We start from the raw sequence: 16,206 nt of genomic DNA on the forward strand, positions 1-16,206 counted from the left end.
TCCGTCCCACAAATAAAAGTACATCTAGCTCTTAGACGCGTAGATTAAGAAAGTTGCCAAATTACGCTGATGCCCCTATAAAGGCATCTGACAACTCACAGAGCAGAGAAGCATAATAAAGAATTATTTAGTGGAACCAACCGGCCGCCACGAAGAGCACAGAAGGTTCTAGTAACCCAAATCTGGGGCCATTGTGCCCATATTACAAAATTTGAACTGGCGCCATTGTGCCCACATTACAAAATTTGAACTGGCGCCATTGCACCACTATAAAAAGCCTCCACCTGTTCCAGATGAACCCAACGAAAGGCTCAACATGCTCCAAATACACCCCCCACCCAAACTCCAACAACCTGCAATCCAATCTATAATTAGACATGGCCATAGATCTCAACATAGTACCAGATGAAGGAGATGGAGAGTTGGCCATAGATCTCAACACAGTGCCAGAAGGAGACGGAGAGTTGGCCATAGATCTAAACATAGTTCTTGTTGAAGAAGATGAAGAAGCCTTACCTGACCTAAATGCAGAACCTGCACATGTGGAAGGCGTTGAAACCCATCATCCTCAGGATCAAGATCAAGTCCATCTCCTCCAAGAGGATGAAGTACATCGACACCATGAAGATCAGGTCCACTATCTGCAGGAAGATGAACAGGTTGGTGTGCATGGCATTGATCTCAACATCGCTGCTTGTGAGGGACAACCACCACATGAAGGTAATGTCTCTTAATTGCATCATTACAACTAGCAAATGGTGAAATGTGTAAACAGAAGTTCGAAACATGACTTGCACACTATGCCACACCTTTTCTGCAGTCCTTGCTGTTGAAGAAGACCATCAACAACATGGAGATATCAGCTTTCATGGTGCATATGAACAAGATGAATTTGACCTCAACTCACAAATTTTTTATCAGCAACAAGAGATGGAACAAATGATCGGTATGAACCAGATCAGCAAACCATTTTCCCTATATATAGTGTTCATGTCAATCATCGAGTACAATAAGCACTAGTACACATGACTGCATATAGTGTCAAAGCATGTTCCAACCATGTAAATAAAACTATGTATAAGTTGATTTAACACCCGTGTTTTTTCTCAAATAGTCAGCACAACTTTTTCATACAGCTGCAACACTTCCAAGACAAGCCTTTTAGCTTTTAGAAACATTTTCAGCAACTATTATTATGAAACATTTAGCATTTGCGCACAGCTCAGCAGCACTGGTATAAGAACTCACCTAGTAATTGTTCTTGTAGACATGATCGAGGACATGCATGAATATGGTGTGTACACTGATGCCGTGGACATAGCCTTCGATGTTGACGAGTTGGACTCAGATGTTGATGAAGATGAACATGCAAATGAAAATAATACACATCATCGCACAAATTTGACAGATCTTCAAAGACAGCAAATATATGAAGCATTGCTTGAGAGAAGCAACTGTGGAAGATTACAAAAGAACAGTACAAATATAGTTGCTCAGATGTTCCAGGTCAGTATCAATCAAGTGCGGAGTGTTTGGCGGAGAGTAAAGCAGTGCCGTGCACAAGGAAGACCAGTAGATGTTAGATCAAGAAGAAAGAATTGTGGCCGCAAAAAGAAACAAATAGACCTATCAGATGTTCTTAGCATCCCCTTGCATAGGAGGAGAACGATACGATCACTAGCTACTGCTCTTGGAGTAAAGAAGAGCACTCTACATAGGTGGTTCAAGCAAGGGCTGCTACGACGCCATTCCAGCACATTAAAGCCTCTACTGTCGGACGAAAACAAGAAAGAGAGGTTGCGATGGTGTCTGTCCATGTTAGATCAGCGGACATTGCCAAATGAACCCATGTTCAGTGAAATGAAAAACATTATTCACATGGACGAGAAGTGGTTCAACACCACATCAAAGTACACAACGTATTATATGCTTCCAGATGAGAACGACCCACATAGGACTGTGCGCAATAAGAATGCCATTGATAAAGTAATGTTCTTATCAGCGGTAGGAAGGCCTATATATGATGATGAAGGTAATTGTATTTTTTATGGGAAGCTAGGAGTGTGGCCATTTGTTAGAAAGGTACGTCATGCAGTAGGATGATTTTCTTACTCCAAATTCTGCTAATTAATATTAGTGATTCCTTACTGGGTTTTCAATTGCTGTAGGAAAAAGCAAAAAGAAGGAGCCACAATAGAGGGAGGGGGGCCGAAGTCACCAAGCCTATTAAGGTAGATCGAACAACTATGAGGTCGTACCTGATTGGTAAAGTTGTAAAAGCTATTGTTCGACGGTGGCCAAGAGAACTTGCAGGACAAACTATCTATATTCAACAAGATAATGCCCCTTCACATGTGCCAGTAAATGATAAAGAATTTACAGCTGCTGTAGCACCGACAGGGCTTGACATACAACTCGTCAACCAACCTGCCAATTCCCCGGATTTGAACGTACTAGACCTAGGATTCTTTGCTTCTCTTCAATCCTTAACCTATGACAGGATCTCTAGGAACTTGGATGACCTGATTCAGAATGTGGACAACGAGTTTCAGAACTATGATCCAGCTAATTTGAATAGGGTGTTTCTAACACTACAGCGTGTATGATTGAGGTGATGAAAGATGGTGGAGGAAACCGATACAAAATTCCTCACATGGACAAAGATAGGCTAGATGCACTGGACGTGCTGCCTAAAAGGCTTCCTTGTGACCGTCGCCTATATGAGGCTGTGATGGCATCATTAGGGAACTAATTATGTTGCTACTGCCGTAATTTTGGGAGCCTTATAATGTAGGTTCGTACTGTTAACCATGTGTGCTAATGCTGTAAATTAGTCGAGTCTGCTTGTTAATGTGACTCATGTGTGCTAGTACTGTAAATTTGGAAACCTTATATAATATTATAATGTGACTCATGTCTGCTACTGCTGTAAATTTGGAAGCCTATATGAGGAGATGCAAGCTGCAGATCAGGATTTCGACTTGCCATTATAAAAATTAGAGGGGATTTGGTTATCTAGATTGGTACAAACACCAATTTTATTAGCTACGATAATTAATTACTACAACCAGCATATTGCACACAAAAGCAGCAGTTCATAACACATTCACATCTAAGGAACAGTTCGTCACTACACCTAATTATCTAAACCCTACATACAACAGTTCGTCATCCCACGGCCAAAGAACCCACATCAAAAGCATCCCAGCAGACATCAAAAGCACTCCACACATAAAACAGTAATAAATGTACTAATGATGGAACGAACGGAAGCATATAGGCACCAGAATCTTGTACATGCTCACGAAGACGTCATGGTAGATTGGATCCATGTTGGCAAGCACCTCCTTCAGTTGTTGAGGCACTTCGGTGGGCACCTTCATCCTCGAATCCTCATCGACGGGCAGATCCTTGTGAGCAGCCTGATCCACGGTCACATCAGGGGCCATCTCCACACCGGCAGCCCCGACTGCGGCCTCGTCATGGACCTGGGGGGTCAGGTCCATGGCGAGCTTCGTGCCCGTAGAGACATGTAGGCCACACGCCTGATCCTCCATGCTGGATTCTTCATCTTCCGAGTCGGGGACGTACACGTTGCCGTGGCAGTCGATATGCAGGCCAGCCTTCTTGAGCCGATGCCCGCGCACGTAGATCCAGCCGTCCCCGGCCGAATCGGCGCTGCTTGGCTTGTCGACTTTGGAGTCGGCACTGCCTGCCTTGACTACTTGGCCGAGGCTCCCACCACTGTTACGCCCGCAGACCCCGCGGCCACCGGCCTTGAGTACACTCTCGCCATGGGGCTCCATTACAGCGCCCCCGGCAGCGCGCATCTTGCCACCTCGAGGCATCCGGCGGCTACGACGACGGATCCCGCTCCCTCTCGCCATGCACGCATAGGGGAACTGCTCTGGTTAGGAAGCAGAAGGATCGAACTCTGCTGCTGTACGAGATGTGAGCTGGGTGGGGAAGGGAAGAGGAACGAGTGGATGGTGCGGCGGAGATGATGCGTATGCGAACGAGTGGATCGCAGGACCGGTCACGGGCGCTTCTGGATGCAGTGGCTCCGTTGATTTTTTCCCCTTTTTTATGAATTTTTTTTTATTTTCTTGGTCCCACACACGAACAGGGACAACAGGACGGGTCACGGGCGCTTCTGGAGGCTCCGTCGATTTTTTTTTCTTAGACCCACATGAACTGACGATGTGCTCTGTCACATTGGTAACACAGTAGCCTATAGGGCCTATATTGACACATATTATGGGAAAATTTTTGAATCCTACATGTATTTTTATTTGTGGGACGGAGGGAGTACTACGGTGTAGAGATTTTTCATTGTTTGTGCGGACATGGATGCCTAGCGAGGCTAGGCCATTGATTTCGAAATCTAGCATCCAAGGATTGCTGCTTGGCAGGCTGCCCGGCCACGACCCAAACATACAGCAAGTGCTAGCAGTGATAGGTGGTGTGGAGCCCAATGGAGGCAGAGGAAGGACTGAACCTGCGTGGTGTGAATGGCTGAATGCTGAAGCACAGGTTGGCCGGTGGCAGGGAGAGAGAGAAAGCTCAGAGGAGACGATGACCCGTGACTGCCAGTCAGTCGTCGGCGTACGGGCTTGCCGCGTTTTGTTTTATGAACAGCTACCGCGTTTTTCATTGTGACTGAACGATCTATGTGCCTTTTTGACAGTGAAGAGAACCGGGGTTCATTTGTCTGCATAGCGTGCTAAGGTTGCTAGCAACGGAGTTTTAGGCCCTGTTTAGATCACCTCTAAATTCCAAGTTTTTTCACTCTCTCTTCATTACATCAATTTTTAGCCGTTTGCATGGAGTATTAAATATAGATAAAAAAAATAACTAATTACACAGTTTAGTTGGAAATCACGATATGAATCTTTTGAGCCTAGTTGATCCACAATCGAACAATATTTGCCAAATAAAACGAAAGTGATACTATTCATCAGGTTGAAAAAACTTTCAATCTAAACACGGCCTTAATTTTTGTGGCCCGCATAGTCGTGTGAACTGCTGGACCAATACTAGGCCGCCGCTGGTGTTGGACTCGGAAATGACGTACTCCCTCCGTCCCAATTTAACTGCACCTTTGCAGTTCAAAAAAAATCCCAAAATGAAAGGCAAGATGGCGTCCGAAGCATACAGAGTACTAGCAGTAGTAGACTGCTGTTAACTGGAACCTGTACTAGCGTCTGAGAGCAGTAATAAACAATGCAAAGCTGCCGGAGTGCTCTCATCCACACATTTCAATCCCCACCGAGCGACACCTGCGAGATGCGAGCGCACGCCTCTTCCCCTTCCCTTCTGAAAGCTTCCCTTCGCTTCCTTGCTCTTCGCACCCCACGCACTACTACAGCAAGCACACACCTTCCCCATCCGTTGAAGACCTCATCCCTGCGGGCATGGCTGCAGGCGGCCGCCGACGTAGCCGGCGGATGCGTGGAGGCGGCAAGATGGCCGGGCCCGGCAGTGCTGACCTGATGAAGGTCGGCAGCGGGATCCGCGACCTCGTGAGGTTGGCCGGCCACAGCGGCAAGTCTGGTGCTTGTGGGATTAGAGCGCACGCCGGCGCTAGTGCGACGGTCGGCCACGTTGTAAAGCCAGGCGCCGCCGAATCAGTGGTGAAGCCAAGTAGCGCCGACTCGGCTGAGGAGGCGTGGATCTACGTACGCGGGTGCCGAATCGAGAGGGCTGGCCTGCGCTTCAACTCGTAGGGCGACGTGTACGTCCCTGGCTCAGAAGATGTAGAGGTGGCCGCTAATGTGGCGGTCGGCGTGGAGCTGGCCCCTGCGGTGGCCGTGGACGGGGCTACCGACGTGGATCTGGCCCTTGCGGTCGCCGCGGGCGGGGCTGCCGGCGTGGATCTGGCCCTTGCGGTAGCCGCGGATGGGGCTGCCGACGTGGATGTGGCCCCTACGGTGGCCGCGGCCGGGGCTGCCGGCGTGGATGTGGCACCTAAGGTGGCCGCGGCCGGGGCTTCCGGCGTGGATGTGGCCCCAGAGGTGGCTGCACGCCTAGCCGTGGTGCTTTCCGAGATGGAACCTTTCTACCATGAATGCTTCATCGGCATGTATAAGGTTATGGTGCCTCTGTTCTTCACCCCTCCCCCCTAGTTTATTTGCTGTTGGTTCAAAGCATAAATTGAAATCGTGTTGCTGCTCGTAGATGATGTGCTTTTGGTGCCATGGTTAACTGATGTTTGTGCGATGATGTAGTGTACATTCTCACTTTGTGTAGCTGAAGTGCTTTTGTGTACTAGGTGTACGTTGTCACCTTTCGTACTTTTGGTTCTATGATGAACTGCTGTTAATGTACAGATGAAGTGTGCTTTGTGTGATAAACTGATAATCAGTGCACATGTGCCGAGCTCTTAGGCAATTTTGCTACCGTATTTAGTACTACTGGCACACATGATTAGCATAAACAACCACATATTATAAGGTCTTCTAATTTACAGCAGTACCATAGATGATTAACATGACCAAGTACATATGCTGTACTTACAGCATTAGTACAACATTAAACGGTTTCCAAATTTACAGCAGTACCACACATGATTCTCATGATCAAGGACTCCAGCTTTATTTATAGCATTAGGAGACATGATATACGAGTAATTAGTTTCCCAACGATGCCAGCACATCCTCATATAGCTTCCTGTCACAACCAAGGCTTCTAGGAAGCATGCCTAGTGCCTCTAGCCGATCTTTGTCGATGTGAGGAATCTTGTACCTGTTTCCTCCACGATCTTTCATCACCTCAATCAAACACCCTTGTAGTGTCAAGAACACCCTATTCAAAGTTTCTGGATCATAATTATCAAACTCATGTTGTACATTTGCAATAAGGTCATCCAAGTTCCTAGAGATCCTGTCATAGGTTAAGGATTGGAGAGAATTAAAGAACCCTAGGTCTAGTACATTCAAATCTGGGGAATTGGCAGGTTGGTTGATGAGTCGTATGTCTAGTCCTGTCAGTGCAACAGCAGCAGCAAATTCTTCATCATTTACTGGCACATGTGAAGGGGCATTATCTTGCTGAATGTAAATGGTTTTTCCTGCATGTTCCCGTGGCCACCGTTGAACAATAGCATGCAAAACTTTACCGATCAGATATGACCTCATAGTAGTCCGATCTACCTTGAAAGGTTTGGTGACTTGGGCCCCCCTTCCTCTATTGCGGCTTCTTCTTTTTGCTGGTTCCTATAGTAAATGAAACCAAGTAAGGACCACAAATTCGTAGCACAAAAACCTATGCAAGAAAGTGAAACAAGTGTATGCTGTACCTTTCTAACAAATGGCCACACTCCTATCCTCCCATCAAAAATACAATTACCTGCTTCATCATATATTGGTCTTCCTACTGCTGACAAGAACATAACTTTGCCAATGCGATTCTTATTGTGCACAGTCCTGTGTGGATCCTCCTCCTCAGGAAGCATATAATACTTCATGTACTTGGATGTGGTGTTGAACCACTTCTCGTCCATGTGGATGATGTTGTCCATTTCAATGAACTTGGGTTCATTTGGCAGTGTTCGCTGATCTATCATGGAAAGACACCATCGTAGCCTGCTTTTCTTGTTATCTTCCGTTAACAGAGGCTTTAGTGTGCTGGAGTGGCGTCGTAGTCGGCCTTCCTTGAACCATCTATGCAGAGTGCTCTTCTTTATACCAATAGCATTAGCTAGAGATCGTATAGTCCTCCTCCTATGCAAGGGAACTCTAAGAACATCTACTAGATCAATTTGTATCCTTTTGCGGCCACAATTCTTCCTCCGTGATCTAACATCTACTGGTATGCCTTGTGCACAGCACTGCTTAACTCTTCGCCAAACACCACGCACTTGATACCTACTGACCTGAAACATATGAGCTACTATATTCGTAGTGTTCTTTTTTAATTTTCCACGATTACTTCTCTCAAGCAATGCTTCATATATTTGTTGCCTTTCAGTGTCTGTCAAATTTCTGCACTTATGTGAATTATTTGCATTTGTATGTTCATCTTCTTCAACATCTGAGTCCTCCAACTCCTCCTCATCGAAGACTATGTCCACAGCATCAGCGTACACACCATAGCCGTGCATGTCCTCGATCATGTCTGAAAAAAAGTGTGAGATAATAGTAGCAAAATGTACAGCCAACTAATTTATCTTGTCTGATCACATGGAGCATTCTTTGCAGAAACCTGATCACATGTTTACTAGAACAAATCATCTTGTCTGAATGTTCTTTCTTTTTGGTGACATTTCTTCAAATCTGGTTTGTGCAGGATGGGTATTCGACTCGGCATCAGGATATTGTAATGACAACTCTACTGGACGTTACTATGATTCGAAGTATGGTTTCTATTATATGTTCTTTTTCATTTATGCAAACTGAGTTTACCAAGGCACCTAAAAGTGGCCGAATGATTTTTGACTCAGCTAGCAGAATGATATGTATGATTGTGCTCTTATCTTGCAATTAATTATGCTGAACACAACGTTTTGTTATTTAGGAAAACTATGTCAACCTAGTGAGTCGATATGATCATTGAAATAGTATGAAAAAAATTAAAGTTCCATTGGGGCTTACTGACCATTTGTTGCAGCTCATTTTGGTGATCAGCAGCTTCTAAGTTGAGGTCAAAATCATCTTGTATATGTGGAGCATCAAAGTTAATCTCCATCTTGTTGATGGTCGTCCTCAATAGCAAGAACTGCAATAGGGTGGGTCATAGGACTTTAATTAATGCAGAAAGTTATTTTTACACAGTACACTTTGTTTTAGTAAAGAAACTAAGAGAAACATTACCTTCATGAGATTCTTCTTGTTCTCCCTCACAAGCAGCAATATTGAGGTCTATGGCATGCACATCACCGTGTTGCTCTTTCTGGAGATAGTGGGACTGACCTTTCAGTGGATGCACTTGTGCTTCTTTGATGGGATGAAATTGATCTCCTTCATCATCAGCAGGCTCTTGATTTAGGTCTGGTAAGAGCTCTTCACTTCCTTCCCCTGGTACTTTGTTTAGATCTATGGCTATGGTTGAAGATGAAAGTGTCCTGCAGGCTACTGAGGGCTCTTCACTTTCTTCACCTGGTACTGTATTTAGATCAATGGCCATGGTTGAAGATGGAACTCTCCTGCATGCTATAGAGATTGGCACATTTGGGGTCTGGATGCCTTGTGTTGGGTTCATCAGGAGCATGTGAAGCCATTTTATAGTGGGGCAATGGCGCCAAGTTTGCTGATTCAAATTTTGGATGGCCAGGCGCAAGTGCTGGAAGTTTCTGTAATGGCGTAGAGTGCTTATTCGTGGCCACGTGTTGTGTTATTGTAGCCATTGCTTCTCTCTGAAATTCTTTGCCACACATTTCTTTTGTGTCAGACTTGTACTTTTGCACAGCAAGTGTAATCATGTTCGGCCTATTCAGTGGATGCAAGTCTTCCTTATAGGGGCAGTATGGTAATTTGACAGCTGCACTAAGTTTCTCCCTCCAATCCCAGACGTGTAGTTAAATTGGGACGGAGGGAGTATGTGTCTACAACCAACAGTTTCCACGGATAAACAACAGACGGCGCGGCAACGCCCCGTGCCATGGCAACTGCTAGCTTTTTAGCAAGAAGGCCCCTGACGATCTCATCTTCTTCCACTCACTCCTTTTCTTTCTCTCGGACCTCGACGAAAGGGGAAAAAGGGGCAGAGCTTGGCGACGCCGGCGACTGGTGCCATTCACGGAGGCGGGTAGTAAAGTGTCGTTCGAAGTAGCCGTGGTCCTTGGATACGATCTTCTACACCTGCCTAGATCACAATGTAAGTTAGGTTTGCCAGTTTGAGTTCATTCCAAATCCGAGTATTAGAGTCCAAGTTTTCAGTATGTGTGCTTTGTCTGTTTGATGAATCTGCAGAACGATGGAACTGGTTGCCCATTTTCCTTTGGGAGGCAGGATACATCAACCACTTGGAGACAGAGTAGCAAAAGAAAAGGCAACTGGGATGCAATCTGATGAAGTTACTAAGAGCCTGTTGGAGAAGAATGTCGACCTGGGAAATGGGGATGCCACGGCTATTGAAGTAGAGCATGCCACAGCTGTTGAAGTAGAGCTATGAACTTTGATCAATATAGGATATGATATTGCAGGGCTCTTGAAATGCATTCTCTATATGTGCTTGATAATTGTAGTTGTGCAACTGCTGCTGGTGTTTGTTCAGATGAAGAAGTGAATGGTGAATGTGAAGTAGGTTTGTGGAGTAGGAATGCTTTTGTTTAAGTGTGAACTTGTAATATTTCCATGTAAGAACTGGTAATGCTTTATGGTATTGATCATGTATGTTATCTGACTGCAATTTCAGAAGAACACATTTCACTTATGCAAGCTGCATTATGATGCTTAGCAACCAAAGTTGTACATCCAGTCATGAAATTGTACATCCAGTCATGAAGTTTGTAGCTTAAGACAATGGCATTGCATCACATGCATACAACCATCTACACTTGGACAGCTGCAGCTCAATGTAGGCATCCCTATAGAAGATGTCTAGACTTTTGGCATGCATACTAGTGTTTATGCATTACAAAAGATGTTGCTATCCACAAAAGCAACTATACTGCTACCATATTCCATGTTGCTATCAACAAAAGGCAATTATATCGCTTTCCTATTTCAGTCACAAAAGTCAGGTTGGCATGTCCACAGTTTCATGCAGCATTTTCAGATGTGGTCTTCTTTACTTGAACTCCTCCAGTCTTTTTGCCCTTCTTCCCTCTACCTTGTCCAGCTTCTTTGCTCTTGCCGATAGTAGTTACTTTCTTCTTGTTCACTCTTGCCCTGCCTGCTTTAGTTGCAACAGTGATAACTACTGGTCTTGCAGTTGGCTGGTTGGACTAAATGAAGGTAGAGTCTGGCAAGGGTCTCAACTGCTGATTTAGGTTGCTACATTGAGTGGGCTACAGACGGCAAGAAAAATGCAGATTGAGATTAGTAGAGTAAAATTGGCCATGCAAACGGCAGAGTATCATTAGAAAATCCATTTGAATATTTTGCAACCCTTAGTTGCCCCTTCATGAAACACACTAGCATCGACATTGTCAGCAAACAGGTCATCATCAGAAAATCCATTTGAACATTTTACAACCCTTAGAAAATCCATTTGAACATTTTACAACCCTTACTTGCCCCTTCATGAAACACACCAGCATCGACATTGTCAGCAAACAGGTCATCATCAGAAAATCCAATCTCATAATCACTATCATTAAAGTCTGAGTCATCTGAATTACTGTCATCTGCCTCAATGCCATCATGTACTGGATCTTGGTTCCACTCAGTGGCCTTCCTCAGGTTTGTGTAAAACACTGGCAATTTCTCCCCTTTCTTCCTCTCAGCTTTCACAACCTTAACAGGACTAATGACGTTGGGAAAACTACAGATAGGATTTGCTACAATATCATCCCAATTGATACCAGAACAAATCATATCATGATGAACAAGATAAACGACTAGGTTCCTCACCCTATCAATCACAGACATCATGACCATTGTGTCACTACCAGTCTCTATAAGTCTCAAACCATCTGTAATTATCTTCGCTGGCAATAACCAATGCACCTTCAGTGTACGTGATTCCTTATCATAACCTAACTCTTCCACAAAGTCCTTTATCCGTAGGGGTGACCAAGTATCAACATCACACTAATCAAACCAGTCAATTTTTCCATCGAGGTAAGCACGGTTCTTCCGAACACCAACAAAAAAACCACCATGATGCACCTCTAGACTGAACTGGTTAGGCCCTGGACCTATATTTCAATCAATTTTCAACATTCAGTTCAAAATTTTTCTCATCCGTACCAAGAACCCTAGAACACCACCATCCATGCCTACAAATCAACTACTTTCAAATGAAAATGGCCTAAATCTACCGTAATCTCCACAAATCCATAGCAAAAACTCAATAGAGGGTCTAGATCAAGATAGGGTTTCTTCAACTCACCGTATTCAGCCGTCGGCTCTCCTTTCTGACGTAATCTGGCGGCCATCTCCCCCAACGCCCAGGCCTAGAGGGCCCTCTAGGCGCGGCCGTCGAGTCGTCCTCGCTCTCCGCCTACGCCGCCTCCGCGAACAGCTCCAGTCACCTGCATCGCCACCCTTCGCCCCTTCTCCCCTTCGTCAAGGTCTGAGAGTTATGGAAAGGAATGAGGTGGAGAAGGTGAAATCGTGCGGGGGCTTTTTGGCTAAAAAGCCAGCAGCTGCCGAGGGTCACATGTGCCTCACGTGTTCCACGTCGACTGCTTGACACGACCTGGGCTGTTTAGGACCTAGATGGACCGAATTAAGTAGATTGAGGAGCCAAAAGTGCAATTTCATAGTTTGGGGACCCAGACGAAATCAGCCCAATACTTTAAGGACCGGTCGTGTAATTTACTCTTGTTTTTTATTATTACTATCTGAACACTCTCCACGTGACACCTCCATGTGACACCCGATGTAACACCTCTAAACTTTAGCCCCTCACGTGACACCTCCATGTGACACCCGATGTGACACCTCTAAACTTTAGCCTCTAGATTTAAACACCCACATAGCCGTGCAGCAATTAATCTTCGAGAACTGCTCCGCTACTTCTCTTTTTTAGAAATTATACGCATCTCAAAGAATATATCTAAGAATTAACTTTTTTTTGAGCAACTTCTAAGAATTAACTAAACATCTTCTTCATTCTAGTCCATCTGGATCCCATATGGGCCTAACCCTTCCAAGCCCAGTCCAAATTCAATCCATTTGTTTTTATCGTCCGGATCCCCTTTGTTCGGAGTCGGACTAGCCAGTAGCCACGGGAGACCCATCCTGGATGTGCATCATTTGCGTCGCTGCATCATGTCGTCGTCCTCACCGCAACGGCGCAGCCGCATTCGAACTCGCAGCAGTTGGCCCCGAAGTCATCCTCGCAGCCCTCTGAACGCCTTCCTGCGGTGTGGTGATCCGACCACTGGCGTAGTCAACTAGGCATCACACGACGTATATACGTATACTGCATATGCAGAGAGCAAGATCGGAGACACACAAGGAGCCATATGGGGAAGTGACTTGAGGGGCCTCTCCAGCTCTCCCCAATCGAGGGCGCAAGCGTGGGAGTCTGGCAACGGCGGCCAGCGACGGAGCGGCCCGCACCTCCGTTCTAACTACAGGGCTGCCGTGGTGTTTTAACAGCTTTCTCTGTGAAGCCAAACTGTTTTCGTGACTCCGTTTGGCAAAATAGCTTCACACAGAAGACACTACTACAGAATGCTTAACTGCAGCGGGCAATTTTGGTTTCCCGCGGCGGGCAAACGTGTCCGCCGTGGTGAGAAGGTCACGGTAAATCGTGAATCCACCGCGGCGGGCGCCAGTGCCCGCTGCAGTAAACCTATTAGCAGCGGTGGGCACTTTAGAACATCCGCCATAGTAAAGCTGAGGAAAAAAACAAAAAAAAACCAAAGCCCACCGGTGAGCCCATATCCCGAGCCCGCCAGCGAGTCCAATCCCAGCCCGCAACCCTAGTGCCGCCGAGATCTTCGCATCGTCGCCGTCGTCGTCCCTAGATCCGATTGCCTCCACCTCTTCACGCCGGATCCAGTCGGCCCCGCATCGGAGAGCCACGGCCCCGCTGCCGCCGGAGATGGGCAAGACCGGCCTCTACCTCCCAGATCCACCTCCCTGTATGGAAAGAGAGAGGAAGGAAAGAGGGAGTGAGGGAGAGGAGCTAGGAGAGATGGAGAAAGAGAGTGAGGTAGAGGATACGGCGGTGCCATTACCTCGATCTTGCCCGCGCCGCCAGATCCGCCGTCGCCGAAGGTGGAGGCAGCCCGCTGTCGCCAGATCTAGGCCATGGATCCGCTTCGACACCGGAGAAGAAGGGGAAGGAGGCAGCCAGCCCGCGCGCACCGCGCCGCCTCCGCCCGCTCGCCGCCGTGGCTCCACGCGACCTGCGCCGCAGCCCCGCGTGCCACCATCGCCCACGCGACCCGCGCCGCCGTCTCGCGCGCCGTTGTGGCCCCTCACGACGCCGTGGCCCTGCGCGACCCACTGTGGCCCCGCGCGACGCGCCGTGGCCCAGCGAACTGCCGTGGGCGCCTCCGTGCGTGCCACCGGAGTCGGGCGCCACCGCGCCCTGCCGACGGAAGGAGAGGAAGGACGACGGGGAGGGAGGGGGTGCAACGGAAGGAGAGGGAGGGAGGTGCGCACGAGGACGACGGAGAGGATGCGACGGAAGGAGAGGGAAGGAGGTGCGGACTTGTTCGGTCTTTGGTTGGAGGGAGTGGCTGAGGCAGAAAGGGAGACTAGGAGTGAAACCCTAAAGACTACGTATTTATATGTGAAGACGGCTATCGGGCTTCGTTGGGCCTTTTGGGCCACGGCCTTAACCGAGGCGGGTCTCATTGGACGCCCGCCACGGTAAATCCATTTACCGTGGCGGACGTCCTAAGACGTCCGCCTTGGAAAATATGGTATTTTTTGAGGCGGACGTCTTAGGACATCCGCCACGGTAAATCGATTTACCGCGGCGGGCAAAAATGCTCGCCACGGTAAATAAAAAATGCTAGCCGCGATAAATCGTGGGATTTACCGCAGCGGGCAAAAATAGGAGCCCGCCACGGAGTGCAAAAGTGGAACGCTGCGCAAAATCGTTTTTGTAGTAGTGAGACAAAAAGAATAAGAGTACTATAATACCCCTCCTTTTCTTTTACTTCTCTTTTTTTCCTCGCTGTTGTTACGCGGCCTCCGAGAGTGGCGGAGACCTACGCGGCCAGCAGTTCGCAGAGACGTCTTCGACCAACTGCCTAGGCAAAGGCCCAGCTACCATGCCTCCAGACCCAGAAAGATGGTGGTTTCTCAGACTGCTTGCAGGACGTTGCCGGTGATCCTAGCGTAGCCTCCGCCTGGTTAGCTCGTAGGCGTCTCCGGGCGAAGGGGGCGGAGGCCTCCCCGCTGGTAAGGCTAATCAAGTGCCAACGTTACCTACGTGTGTGTGCAGGTAACCAGAGGAAGGTGCTCGTGGATGGCGCGGGCGCGCCGGTTCGGCCTCCGCTCGTAGGGGCAGAGACCCAAGCAGGAGGACGACAATACTGGGCTTCGGGGGTCTACGGCCCCGGCGTCCCAGGGGCGGAGACCGACGGCGGAGGCCCAAAGGCCCATCGCCAAATCCTGAGGCCTGATGGGCCGGCTGATCGCGCAGGCCCAGTACCTGAGGGCGGCATGACAAGATTACCCCCGAGAGGAAAGGCGAGTAGTGGAATATTCCGAGAATGACTGTAGCAGTTGAAGGGTACTATTGTAAACTCTGTAAATGTGGTAGTTGAGCCCTATAAATAGGGAACACTTATAACAGCACGGGTGGTGGGTGAATGAATTAATAAAACCCTAGCTTTACGTGCTATTTCCCTACACGCCCGCTTGTAGTGTCTGTTTCCCGAGCCTCCGCCTGAGGGCAGCGCTTGACGGGCAGAGGCCTCTACCTCCGCCACATTGTCTGAGACCGCCAGTCTCAACATTGGCACCCACCGTGGTTTGCCCAAGGCAAACCAACGATGGCTGGCAAAAGAAAAACCACCACCAGAGCAGCAACGACCACGGGTCAGAGAGGGAGGCCTAGGCGCACCACCCGTAGCACCTACGCAACCTCGCCAGCGGAGGATGACACCAGAGCAGATGCCCAGGGTCAACCACCGGAACCCCAAGATCTAGAGATTCAAGATGCGGAGGCCCAACCAAACTCAGCCACAACACTCGAGCAAAAACTGCAACAACTGCAAGCACAGTTGCAAAGAGCGCAACAAGAGAGGGACAGAATGGCGGCAGCATTCGTAGCTAATCAGCAAGCTATTCAAGCGTCAGCATAAGCAGCAGAAATAAGGCAGCAGTTGGCAGTTCTACATGCTGAGATGCTAAGTATGCAGCATGCAGTACCAGCGTCAACCTCCGCAATCCCGGCCTCCGCAGCAGCACCAACTGCAACCATACCACAAGGGCCTCCGCCAGTGATCAGCCAGCCCACGATGCCATCTCAGGTGATGCGGAGGCCTATCGATCCCAAGTCCCCACTCTCTAAAGGCATACAACAGTCGCCATGGCCAACGGCGTACAAGCCAATCACACTACCAAAGTTCACCGGAAAGACAGACCCCCATCAGTTCATTATGAGTTACGAGGCAGTAGTAGCCTCCAC

At 47.9% G+C, this 16,206-nt stretch overlaps 1 protein-coding gene, 1 long non-coding RNA gene and 1 pseudogene across 2 annotated transcripts; 2 read left to right on the forward strand and 1 right to left on the reverse strand.

Moving 5' to 3' along the window:
• The first annotated feature begins 1,269 nt into the window (after positions 1-1,269).
• On the forward strand, positions 1,270-2,754 carry LOC136487216 (uncharacterized; annotated as a pseudogene).
• Positions 2,755-5,266: 2,512 nt separating this feature from the next.
• Positions 5,267-9,376, forward strand: LOC136485694 (uncharacterized). The gene is made up of 4 exons (XR_010766521.1): positions 5,267-6,089; positions 8,287-8,353; positions 8,608-8,990; positions 9,068-9,376. It is a non-coding gene; the product is annotated as an uncharacterized lncRNA (long non-coding RNA).
• On the reverse strand, positions 6,119-8,113 carry LOC136485693 (uncharacterized). The gene is made up of 2 exons (XM_066482535.1): positions 7,298-8,113; positions 6,119-7,214 (listed from the first exon to the last, which is right to left on the reverse strand). The coding sequence occupies exons 1-2, from the start codon at positions 8,111-8,113 to the stop codon at positions 6,630-6,632; spliced, it is 1,401 nt and encodes a 466-aa protein (XP_066338632.1). The 3' UTR covers positions 6,119-6,629.
• Positions 9,377-16,206: the final 6,830 nt, after the last annotated feature.

Source organism: Miscanthus floridulus, chromosome 10 (assembly GCF_019320115.1).
Source record: "Miscanthus floridulus cultivar M001 chromosome 10, ASM1932011v1, whole genome shotgun sequence".
NCBI lineage: Eukaryota > Viridiplantae > Streptophyta > Magnoliopsida > Poales > Poaceae > Miscanthus > Miscanthus floridulus.

What these genes read in the sequence shown, in the direction of transcription:
- LOC136485693 (XM_066482535.1), bottom strand. Translation starts at nt 8,113, where the DNA reads ATGATCGAGGACATGCACGGCTATGGTGTGTACGCTGATGCTGTGGAC. An exon ending in TGTGGCCATTTGTTAGAAAG is followed by an intron (nt 7,215 to 7,297) that starts GTACAGCATACA and finishes CATTTACTATAG; the next exon opens with GAACCAGCAAAAAGAAGAAG.